At 33.9% G+C, this 12,180-nt stretch overlaps 1 protein-coding gene and 1 long non-coding RNA gene across 2 annotated transcripts; one reads left to right on the top strand and one right to left on the bottom strand.

Moving 5' to 3' along the window:
• On the bottom strand, positions 1-6,585 carry LOC126723235 (protein mago nashi homolog). The gene is made up of 3 exons (XM_050426555.1): positions 6,248-6,585; positions 3,242-3,418; positions 1-301 (listed from the first exon to the last, which is right to left on the bottom strand). Exons 1-3 carry the CDS (start codon positions 6,476-6,478, stop codon positions 242-244), a joined length of 468 nt encoding a protein of 155 aa, XP_050282512.1. The 5' UTR covers positions 6,479-6,585; the 3' UTR covers positions 1-241.
• A 128-nt stretch (positions 6,586-6,713) lies between these two features.
• On the top strand, positions 6,714-9,757 carry LOC126723234 (uncharacterized). Its single transcript, XR_007654196.1, has 2 exons — positions 6,714-6,743; positions 9,181-9,757. It is a non-coding gene; the product is annotated as an uncharacterized LOC126723234 (long non-coding RNA).
• Positions 9,758-12,180: the final 2,423 nt, after the last annotated feature.

Genomic DNA, 12,180 nt, shown 5'->3' with positions numbered 1-12,180 from the left:
TAGCAAAACCATGGGAAACAATTAGTATACCAGAAAGCTGAAGCTTTGGTAACATATTGTAACATTCCAACCTTTGTGTTCACATATTCCTAAATCCAATTAATCACCCCCACAAACATACTGGTGGTAACAATTGAAGTACTAAGCTATCAAATGGCAAAAATAAGGGTACTGTTACAGTAGCAAACACAACTCCAATGCACATTGCATAGAAAACACCAGGCCCTAGTGATTTATCGTCTTAAATTGGCTTGATCTTGAAATGGAGTGAAATGAGAGAGAATACGAAGCACTTCAGGTCCTGCAACCACAAAAGACCCATAAGAACCAGGGTGAGGGATGTAAAAATGTGGATAAACAGTAATGACATAAATATCCAATAATCAGAAAACAGAGACACCAAAGAGCAATAGAGAATGAAAGAAGACCAGATCTCAACTAACAGAAAGAGGAAAGGAGTAGAGTACAATAACCATAAGAACAACAACAAAAACAACAAGAAGGAAATCCAAAAGGATAATAGCTACTGTAATCCTGTAATTAGAACCCATTGACTATGAAACTTGCACCTTCATATCATGGGCCACAAACTAAATTTCTCCTGAAAATAACATGCTGGCCAAATCCCCTACGATTATGAGCCTGTAAGCTCACCGTGCAAAACATCTCTCAAGCCCTAGAAAGGCACAAATTATGCACTCCGACTAATAAAAAATGGGTAGAGGGATGAAGAAGAGAAAAATTTATAACTGTTGACGCCCTAGGTAAGTTGTTTCCACTTTAGACACAACTGATATTTAGAAAATATGGATTATTTTTTCCGTTTCAAAAATCTAAAGCAAAAAATTGTTAACAAGGTAGTCACAAGCAGAAGTTGGTAATGTATAAGGAATTTTATCCATATTTTTGCAATCTTGATTCTTGAACCATTACATCATGTATATCATGTTGACTACTTTAGAGGGCTTCTAATAAACTGTTGGCTCATGTAAGTTGAATTCTAAAGTAATACAGCTGGGGCGATTCTACTCCAGAAATAAATTTATACATAGTTTGATTAAAGTTTGACATGGACATGGCAAAAGGACAACGTTGGTAATGTAGTTATTGGTATTACTGTAACTAGAGTTCATGTAATATTTATTATTTTATAGTAAACGTGATACAAATATTTATGCTAATATAAATAAGAACTATGTAAAACTACATAACTCAAGGTGCTCCATGCTCTAAAGAAACTTTGAGGTTGAGCTATGCCATCTACCTTTCTTACTTAACAACCTTGGCAACTTGCAATTCTCATGTTTACCATAGATTTAAGTCATTAGGTAGGGTAGAAGAATTGAACAAAAGTTTTCTGAACATTTTTTTAAAACACTTGAAGGATACATGGTATCAACCTATGTGCAAGTGAATGATTCTGCAATTCATGTTTTGAAATGCCCAAAGGAATTTTTAAACTCCTATTTTCTCAATGCTATCCAAACTAGTTCACCCACGGCACCCACTACACCTACAAGTCACTGGTTGATTTCATATCAAATTGATGTTTTGGCTCATTTTTTATTTTGACCAAACATCTCAGTCACAAGAAAAAACCTCTCCAGATCAAAACACAAAACTCACTGCCATGTCCACTGTATATAGCTCTGAACTATGTACAAGAAAGTATCAGAGAAATGAGAAAAAAGAAGGTAACAAAGAAAAAAGAATGAAGAGAATTATATATGAGTCATGTTGTATTTTGTTGTATCTTTTAACTAAATATTTGAATGTCCAATCAAAACAAACCCACACCATTCAGTTTCACACAGCATTTAAAATCTGATACATGTCAAAGTTTCATCAAGATGACATTATTTCATTCTATTAACTGTATGATATGCTACAAACCTTTTCTTTTCACTTATTTCTTTTCAAGGAACAATGGCATTAATTCTATCGATTAGTGACTCCATTTGATAGTAGAACCATGAACAATAATATAACAGTGTACTGCCTTGATGATTAGCAATTAGTACATGTAATATTCACATACCAGTTACAACAACAAAATAATAACATGAAAGTCATAAAAAGTGGCAAGTACAAACCTCAAATCCCCCCCCCCCCCCCCTTTTAAAAGAAGTTACAACCCTCAAAACTTGTCCAAACAATTTCTGTAGATTAAAAGCAAAACCTTCTACTTAAAAGCCAAAAACAATCGTAGACCAGTTTTTCCCCATCTAAATGTTAGAAGCAGCAATTCCAGAGGCATCCACTAATGGGCCTGAGAGATAAGCAAAAATCAAGAGGAGGAGATATACCCTAGAATTTTATTTACTGTAGAACTCTCTGGGGAACAACAGTTCTTACTTCTTAGTAGTCAGACAGAGTTTGGTCTCTATGAGATTCGACTATTATGATTCTAAATTGACAGTTGAAGAAGTAGAGATACTTTTATTTACCCCAAACAAGGGTATGTTAAAAATTAAGAATGGATTTATCAAAAAAAAAAAATGTTAAAAATTAAGAATGGGCATTGCCCAAGTACATAGGTAGAAAAGAAGTAGAGATGTTTGCAAAATGCATCATTGACTAGCCATCAACATGGTTTTTAAAGACACGTTTCAAATCTTCCTTTGATAAGTGCTAATTATAAAATGAGTAATAAAAAATTACTTCCTAAAGAATAACTAAAATTCCAAGTAAATATATACACATCCCACTTAATAAACATAAACCACAGATATAGATGACATTCTTTTGGGTAAGCACAATAACATAACTCAATTCAAGTGCCTGAATCCAAATTAAATTATGGTCAGTTTTATGGCCTTTTTAAAACTAATCAACATCAACCATATGTATACTTTTCTGCTACTCTATCCTATCTAAAATCATACTCATTGTTACCTACATACGTGTGTACCCATGTTATCTTAAGGCTCTAACTACCTTGTTTCACTCCATGTAAGATCCCAACAAAAGTCCAGAAGTGGACTTGATTATAATAAGTCCTTCGATATGACTGCTTAGAACTGAACCCAAAATTGTGATAGACCCATGACAAGTGAAGAAACTAAGGATAACAAAGAAGATGTTCTGGGATTTGGAAACTAGTATCAGATACCAATTCATGACTTAAACCACAATTAGAAAGAAGCTAGGAAATGAAACTTAGAGATCAAAACATATACATTACAAACTACAAAAGAGAAATGCACCGTAAAACATAAAATAAATGTACTAATAAGCTGACCTGAACAAGGTAATAGAATATGCGAAGCCCTTCAGGGTCGTTACTGCTCTGCACATCAACAAGGGATCCAATCTTTGAAGTAGTAAAAGAGATATGCTCGTTCCCCATCACAATCTCAAGCTCCTGCCTCCCAACGCGGTCGGGTTCTGGCCATTGGTTATCATCTTCCTTTAGAATCTGAACAAAAAACACATATACTAGATCAGAAGCGGAAAACGTAAACATAATCAAATTTATATGATAACTCAAAAACCCCCCAACTCAATCAGATTCTGAATAAAAAACAAGACAAAAGTACAACCAAATCTCACACATTATAAAGGCACAAAATGCTTGAAACTCAAACCCCGATTTCTTAAGCCTAGTCATAAATATGACAAGCATAAACAGTGGGTTCAAACCTCCATTTCTAATCATATGTCCACACACACACACACACACATTATTTTTCATAGACGCATCAAAAATGCTAAAACTCTTTACTAATCCCCACACAGCAAAAGAGTAAGCATTGAATTCAACCAATATTCCTCAAACACATCAAATCCTGAAGTTCATTCCACACTAGACCCTCTCTCACACACACAATAGAAACCCTAAACCCTACAAAAACCAATCAAAAGTAGCACAATGTGATAAGCATAAACAGTGGGTTCAAACCTCCATCTCTAATCAATCCTTAAAAGAACACAGACATTATTTTTCATAGACGCATCGAAAGAGCTAAGACTCTTCACTAATCCCCACGCAGCAAAAGAGTAAGCATCAAATTCAACCAAATTCCTCAAGGTTGTGTTTGGATGGCAACATTTGGATTTGGATTTGGATTTGGATTTGAAATCCATTGATTTAAAATGCCTTAATTTGAAATCCTTTGATTTTAAAATTCTTTGTTTGGGTCTTTTTAAACAATGAAGGATTTGAAATTCATCATTTGAAATTTCATTGTTTGGATACCTAAATTTGGATTTGGATTTAAGATCAATAAAATATATTTTTTAATTATTATTTTCTTAATCCTATTGTATTTTAATTTTAAATACATGAGGTAATATTGATAGTCCAATTGACAAGTTGATGACTAAATATTTTTAGTCATAGCAAACTAAAAAAAATATCTTGTGTTTTATATCAACTAGAAAGGACACCTAAATGAATGGGTTTTTTATAAGCACCCGCTTTTGCATTTTTCTAAATAAGTAAAAAAAAAAAAAAAATAGCAGATTATTTTACATAGTCTAAGCAAATCAGTGTAGTGAATGCATTAGTATAAATGTCCCCATGGGCTTATAGTTTCATTGACTTAGTGCACTAATAAGCTTTTTTTTTTTGTATTTTTTTCAGTGCAATGAGTTTACTATCGTAAATCCATTGTACTTCTATTATCAATAAATTTGTTATTACCTATCAAAAAAAAAATTGACTTAGTGCATTGGTAATTTTTGAAGAAAAAAGATAGTACACCAAGGTTATGGGGAGGAACAGAACACTTGAGCCTCCATTTTGCATTTTCTACCTTTTCACTGAATTTAATAGTAAAAAAAAACCCATAACTCAAAAAATTATAAAGAAAACAAAGGAAACAGGAATATGACAGAGGTATTAGTCAAATGTATCTAATTTTAACACCAAGAAATCATGTCAAGATGAAACAGTTAGATAACTCTTGTAAGGTTCTAGTACTGTGAATTTGAAAATTTTGTATTAAGGATTCTGAACTATAAACTTAATCCCAACAAATTCAAGCACATAAGCATATATGATTCATGTTTGACTGCAATCCTATCCGTAAGCCATGCTCATAAAAAGCTTAATAGCAGGTGTGAAGACTTTATTGGGACATTCTACAATGAAAGCACTTCAAGACCTTATTGTTACATTGATTTTCCATTAGAACGCATACCATTCAGATCTCTTGGGATAATGGGATGCTTTTCTTACAATCGTGAAACTGTTTCTACATAATATTCCAGCTACCTCAAGTAAAACACATAATTTGCTTACCTTCTTCAATTACTTATTAGTTATTACTTCACAACTCATAGATAGTTCATAGAAGCATTTCATCAAACACATAATTTGCATTACAAACCCATAAAAAGATAAAAGAAATTAAAAATAAAGACAAACCCAAAACAAATCATTGAAAATACTATGAAACAAAACGCACAAACAAATGAACAAAACCCCAACAAAACCCACAAACAATCAAATGAAACCCAAGCAAACCCACCAAAAAAAGAAAAGAAAAGAAAGTGTTGTAACCACTGGAACAACTACATTTTGTGTTTTCTTCTTCTTCTTCTTCTTCTTCTTCTTCTTCTTGCTTTTCCATGTTATAAGATTTCCTCCCAGAAAAAAGACAATATCTCGAGATAGCCTGCCTATCTGAAAGTGATCCTGCCCAGAATGCATCAATGTAGCCAGCCTTCCAACTTCTAAGGGCTAGGGAGAAGTATCAAAATAGAGAGATTCTCAGTGCTTCTAAGAACAAACTTAATTCTAACTCTGCAAATATCCGACTTCGTGATGGTGGGTGGGTAATTGATGGTATCGGCTAGGAACTTAAAAAAAAAAAAAATGTATAGGAGTGTTAATAACAGCAATCGAATCTTCTCAAGGACATGAGATAAATTGATTCGATCTTGCCGCCTCAATTCCCAATAATTAAATACGTCTAAGAAATATGTTCTGAACGAGAAACCCCTGTTCCACCTTGGATCGGTCAATTTCGGCCATTCCGGCTTGTGAACAAATAGAAAAGAGTAGAGTAGAGTAAGAAGCAGAAATTCGTAGCCGTGGACTGTGGTGGCCGAAGCTCAAGTTGCAATAAAATATGTTACAGAAACAGCTAAATCATCTACAACTAGAAGTAAAACATCAACTAATTCCTCCAATTTTCTCAGCAACCAAACAAGAACTCCACAACCAAAAAATCAACAAAAAAACAAAACCCTAAAAAAGAGAGTTAAGAGTTAGAGTTAGAGTTAGAGAAGAGAGAGAAACCTCGCTTTCGAGGATGATACGGCGACACTCTTTGAGGACGGCTGGGGTGACGTAGACCTCCTTGCGAATCATGGTGTCGTTCTTGTAGTTGGAGTTGTTGGCGTAGCGAAGCATGCCATTGGAGCGGAACTCGAACTCCAAGAACTCGTGCCCGAACTTCCCCTTGTGCCCCACGTAGTACCGCACGTAGAACTCCTCCAACTCTTCCTCTCCTCCCACCACTCCTGCCATTTTTTTCCACCTTCTCTCTCTGCTACCCTCTCTACTTTCTTCTCTTTCTCCGCCAGAAAGAAATCGAATTGGCGATGCAATTACAGTGTGAAGCAAACACAGGCCCTACTATTGTTACTAGACGGGTTTTTCTAGATACGGGCTGGGCTGGGCTGGGCTTTATTGTGGGCCTTTTCTGATTACAAGTTTACCACGGTTAAAAAAAAAAAATTAACCGGTTAAAACTTTAGATGTACACCACCATCAGACTCCTGTAACTCCACAGGTAATTTTTTTTTTTTTTTTTTCATTGTTAAAATTTATGGATTAATTATTATTTAGATTTGATTATTTTGGTCGGATTGATATGGATTTAGGTGTTTGGATTAAATTTGATTTTGATTAAGGTATCTGGGTAAGAATGCTTTAGTTTGGGGTATTCGAATTAAATTAGGGATTGGGTTTTTTTTTTTTTTCATTTTTAAATAAATTCTAAACGTGGTAGTGTTTTGATGTAATTATATTCCATCTTCCCAATTAATTTTTTCGTTTCTCTTCCATCTTTTTCTCTCCAATAGCAGAATACTAATTTTTTGTGCCAAATAAAGCCTAAGGTTTGGCCACCTATTACCCTAATTTCCCATTTATTTTTTTCAATTTCTTGAGTTATGTTTTGTCAATTATTGTATTGGTTAGATTTTGTTTTTTTTTTTTTGGAAGATTTTTGTTAGATTTGTACTTTTTTGTTTGCCCCTGAAATTTGAATTGATTTATGTTTTATTGATTTTTGTATTTAGGTTACGTTTGATTTTTATTTGGAAGTTTTTTTTGTTAGATTTGTATTTCTTTTTTTGCTTTCCCCTGAATTTTGAATTCATAGGAAAAAACATAGAAATTCTTTTTTCGCTTTCCTACAATTAATGATGTTGTGACACATAGGAAAAAACACCGATCTAAAAATTTGTCATGTTCACAATTAAAAAGTGAAACATTAATTAAAAAAATTTCAAATTTCAAATTTTTTTTTTTTGGTTGATGAATGGCTTTGATTATCTGTTAAAGCATAGTGGGTAACCACACGTTCAATTCCATTGCTAAGAACAGCTTAGTGGTTCAACATTCCCTGGTGGTTAGTCAGCTAACTTTTTCTTGACCTGTCTATATTTGATAGATGATGGTAACTTGGTAAAGAAGTGGACTACTTAAGAAAATCTCTACCCAATCCGCAAGCTTGATCAGTCTAAAATCTTTCTCCTGTGGTTTTTTTAGCTCTCATTAGAAGAAAAGAACTCTGACAGGGTTTTAGTGGTTATAAGTAATGAAGATTCAAGTGATTGGATGAACTGCTCTAAAAAGTGATTTGGGTTTTTAAAGATTGGATCTTGAGGGCAAAGAGTAGCTGGAATCAGATCTTTAAGTTGCAGGACTAAATTAAATGGTTGGTGTTTGATAGTTATTTGGACTGCGGTTTAATTATATATTGGAGGGTTTAATTTGAGAGATTATGTAAGTTTACCACAATATTTATGTTTATTGTGCGTGAGTTCATATTAGTAGGTTTTTAAAATTTTGCTCAAGTTTTATTGACAAAAAAGTATTAAAACTATTGATTTTCATATACATATTTTGTGGCCTTTGGTGAACTTGCACTGGGTTAGTGATGTGAAATTAAGTTAAATAAGACCATTTGTGTATGTGGGTTTTATGAAGGTGCTAATTCATTTACTGGAATAAATTCATGCTAATTCATTTACATGGAACTCTTATTTTTCACTTTTTGCTCATGGGGCTGAACATCATTGGACTGTAATCAATGCAATTAGCCAATACTCACTTCTTAGATTTTCTATTTTCCGTTTTTTGGTCTATCCCAAAATGTTCCCCACTTGAATAGTCGTATATATTTTATCTTCAGTTTATATTTCAGTCCTCCATCCAACACATGAATGAAGTATGGAAATTTTTTTCCTCTATCTTTGCTGACATTGCAGAAAACGATCTCCCATAATTGACTTTTTTTCTTGGATGGTAATCAATGGATGCTCACTTTGTCCATTTAGATTGTTTTCTGTTTTCATGTTGTGTAACACCTTATTTTCCCATGTTAACTTTCTATCCAACAAGCACTCTGTCCTCTATCAAGCAATATCTTTCTTTAACACTAAAGTCATGAGAATTGAGAACCCATGTGCCAAGATATCTAATTTAGATAATTCAGCCGTTTTACCAGTATTTTTAACACCAAAAACAAAACCAGTATACCTCAACCTTATGTTTCTTGCTGCCTAAAATAACGGACTATACCAGTTAATTTCAGGAGTTTCAGGTAGTTTCTGATACACCAGCGACAGTAGCATTTCAGACTAAAACCCACTCTTCACTCTCCATCTCCCTCTCTAACCAAATCAGCACCCACCACCTTCCTTTTGTTGTAAGCAGTGCTTCCTTTGTTGTGGGTGTTGCTTTTTTGGACACGGGTGGCTCCTCTTTGTATTTCTAGAAATTATTTCCAGCAGAAACTTCCATCTTGACTCGCCCCCTTATAAGCAAAAGCTAATTTGGAGTCCTCTATTGTGCACCTTACACGTTTTCATTGCTACATTTAACCAAATTGGAATGATTTTGATTATATGAATAGCCTAGTTTGTTTTATGTTTTCATTTACTGAGGCTGAAATGTTATATGGAGTAATGATCATATGTCCTTTATTTTCTTGTTAATAGGAAAAAAATTTGGCCTTTACTGGCCAAAAGTTTAATGTATCTTTTGAGAAAAGCTTTTGAAACATTCCATGATCAATTGAAGCACCATGTATCTTGAAGTCGACCTAGGCTAATGCAGCAATGGAGTGCTTGTCTTTTTTCCAGCTTTTTGGTCAGATGGTGGAGAAACTGTCAAAAAGGGGGCTAGAACAATGGCCCACTACGTCTAATCTGGAATGCAAGAATAAATCTTGACATAAAAACTGTTAAGAATATGAAGTTTTGGTACTCTGCTAGGAAAATAGTAGCTCTATCAAAAATGGCCTTCGGTTGTAACTGAATTTTTTCAAAGTAGAACCTGTTACAAGCATTCCATGATGTATTGAAGCCATATCTTGTTGTCAATAGGCTAATTTTAAGCATCATTGAAATATTGAATGTATTTTATAATTTTGACTCTTAGGGTAGTTTCATTGTTCAATTTACAAAAACTTTTACAAGGATTTAGAGTACAAACCAAGAAGAATGTAATAAAATTTAGTCTTTATTTATTTTTTATATATTAGTTTTACTACTAAAATGTAATTGATTGTGTGCCTTTATATTTCAAATTGAACAATTTTGATGTTGCCTATACAGTCATGAATTGATGCAAGAGTTTTATCCAATAATGAACAAAACTTTATTGAAATGTGTACTTTGATTACAAGGCTATTAGAACAAGAGCCCTAATTAATACATAGTCATGGGCAATGATTTATTTCCCTCAATAGGAACCTAAGACTTGCATTCACAAATTCTGTAAGGATGCAAGTTGAAGTCGAAGTGTAATGAATAAGATAATACCCAAGCAAAATCTTCCATTCAAAAACAATTTTTGAATCATACAAGTGGCTGCTAAAGGTAAATGTTGAAGTTTATGTATCCAAAAGAAAAATATATTTCTACAATACTTCTTAATGGTAGAACTTATGCAAGAACAACAAAATACAACCCAATCATAACCCAAGACGTAATCAAAGCAATCCTAAACTTGTGCACTTTCTCCTCAGCAGTTCGGGCTGCGACTCTATACTTCTCAGCTCTGCGCTTGGCTATCCGTTCCCGCTCTAATGCTTCCGTTCAAAATTGTCCCTCTCAATTTTAGCAGCTTCCACCTCAGCTGCCAGTCCTGTAAACCTTTCCCACACAATATTGATGAACTTGATGTGCTCAACTCGCAGTTCTTTGTAGCACCTTTCTTCAAGATACTTCGCAATCTGTTTAAAAAAAAGTACCAAAAATATTCAGCACTGGGCTCACTAATTTCAATGAAAGTCACTTTTACTGGGAGACACACAAGTAGAACAACAAATTTAGAGACCATACGTTAGGGGTCCGAACCGGGTTTTTTGTAGCATATTAACATAACAATTTTTCTTTCATTTGGAGGGCCATCCTGCGATATATTTTGATCATTTTTCTAGTTATTGATAGGTGGAAATAGTAAAATAGACTAAATTTCCAGGCAAAAGATCTATTAAGAAACACTTCAAGTAGCTAAGTATCAAACTCATAATACTTAAACTCAATTTACTTTCCTATATAACTAAGATAGAGTAGGACTAAAGACTCAAGCTTTCTTTGACCAAACAAAAAAAGAAAAACTTGTGGAAAGAAGGATAATGAAAGATAAAATATAGACACATTTATGTCACACAAGGATGAGACAACGCACATATTTGCTTCAAAGACTAGCATCATTCTTAAGTATATTAACCAGTTTCAGATCCTATTCCGAGATCCAATGATCCAATCAGAGGGCTAGCATTCCAAAACAAACAAATGGTAGCGAAGGTCAAGGCCAGCTTTTCTTAAAAAAAAAGCCATTCCAAGGGTGATATGCGAAAAAGACATGCATATTCTTTGCTTCAAAGAAGGAAGCATATTGTCCTAGTCATGAGAATATAATGGCACTACAACTAACTTTTGTTAAATAAGAGCATAAGTCACAGCGACACTTGTACTACATAATCTAATAGTCACATTGACAACCACTAGTTAGATTTAATCTTAATCAAGGCTTAGCTACCTTGGATGTCTGTAAGCTCAACCATAACATAAACATAGCACCTTATAGGCTTATATTACACTATCAGAAATTAAACCATAGGAATAATAAAAAATTAACACATTTAAGCAACAGATCAGAAAAAGAAACTAACAAGAGACTTAGGAAAGATCTCTGCAAGCAGTTTTTTGTACCGCTTAACAGGTTGTCGAGAGCTTGATCTCAAAGCAGGACAACAAACACACATGCTCTCACATGCTGGGAAAATCTTTCTGGAGATTAACCCCATTTTCTTGCAATTTTTTTTAAGACAAACAAAAATATAAGGAAAAACATAGTCAAAAACCCCAACCAAATAGATAAAAATGTTACCAAAACAAAGCACGGCAAAGATTAACCCACTAGTCCAGCAGAAAAGCTTAGTGGAACACAAAACAAAGATAAATTAGCACATTCCCAGAAACTGCAAGTTTTCTTTTTTATTAACAAAAAAGAGAAAAAGGAAACAACCCAACAAGAAAAGCAAAAAACAAATGAAGTTCGCAGCCATTGGGGCTATAAAGGACAAACATTGAGCTACACATTTCCAGAGATATAAATTGTAAACCCCCAAAAGAGGCCAAAACAAGAATGAAGAAAAGAGAGGTAAAATCACCAACACAAAATAATTGAATTAACCAAATGTGCAGCACTTAACAGAGAAAATTCATAACTTTCCTAGTTTAAAAACCCAACTAGAAAAGCCCAGATAAAAACTGATAAAAAAAAATCTTATCTTTAGCAAAACCCAGAACACCCATTGGAGTGAAAAGCATAGAGAAAACAAGAACTACACGTACCTAACACTGTAGAGATAGATCTGGCGGTTTGAAACTACAAAACTCCAACTGGGTTTTTGTTCAAAGAGAGAGTGTGAAACAAATTACAAGGATTTAACTGGGTTTTTGTTCAAAGGTTTTAACTTTCATCAT

Source organism: Quercus robur, chromosome 4, assembly GCF_932294415.1.
Source record: "Quercus robur chromosome 4, dhQueRobu3.1, whole genome shotgun sequence".
Taxonomy (NCBI): Eukaryota; Viridiplantae; Streptophyta; class Magnoliopsida; order Fagales; family Fagaceae; genus Quercus; species Quercus robur.
This window is presented reverse-complemented; position numbering and strand designations above follow the sequence as displayed.

What these genes read in the sequence shown, in the direction of transcription:
- LOC126723235 (XM_050426555.1), bottom strand. Translation starts at nt 6,478, where the DNA reads ATGGCAGGAGTGGTGGGAGGAGAGGAAGAGTTGGAGGAGTTCTACGTG. An exon ending in GTATCATCCTCGAAAGCGAG is followed by an intron (nt 3,419 to 6,247) that starts GTTTCTCTCTCT and finishes TTTTTTGTTCAG; the next exon opens with ATTCTAAAGGAAGATGATAA. An exon ending in TATTCTATTACCTTGTTCAG is followed by an intron (nt 302 to 3,241) that starts GTCAGCTTATTA and finishes TTGTGGTTGCAG; the next exon opens with GACCTGAAGTGCTTCGTATT.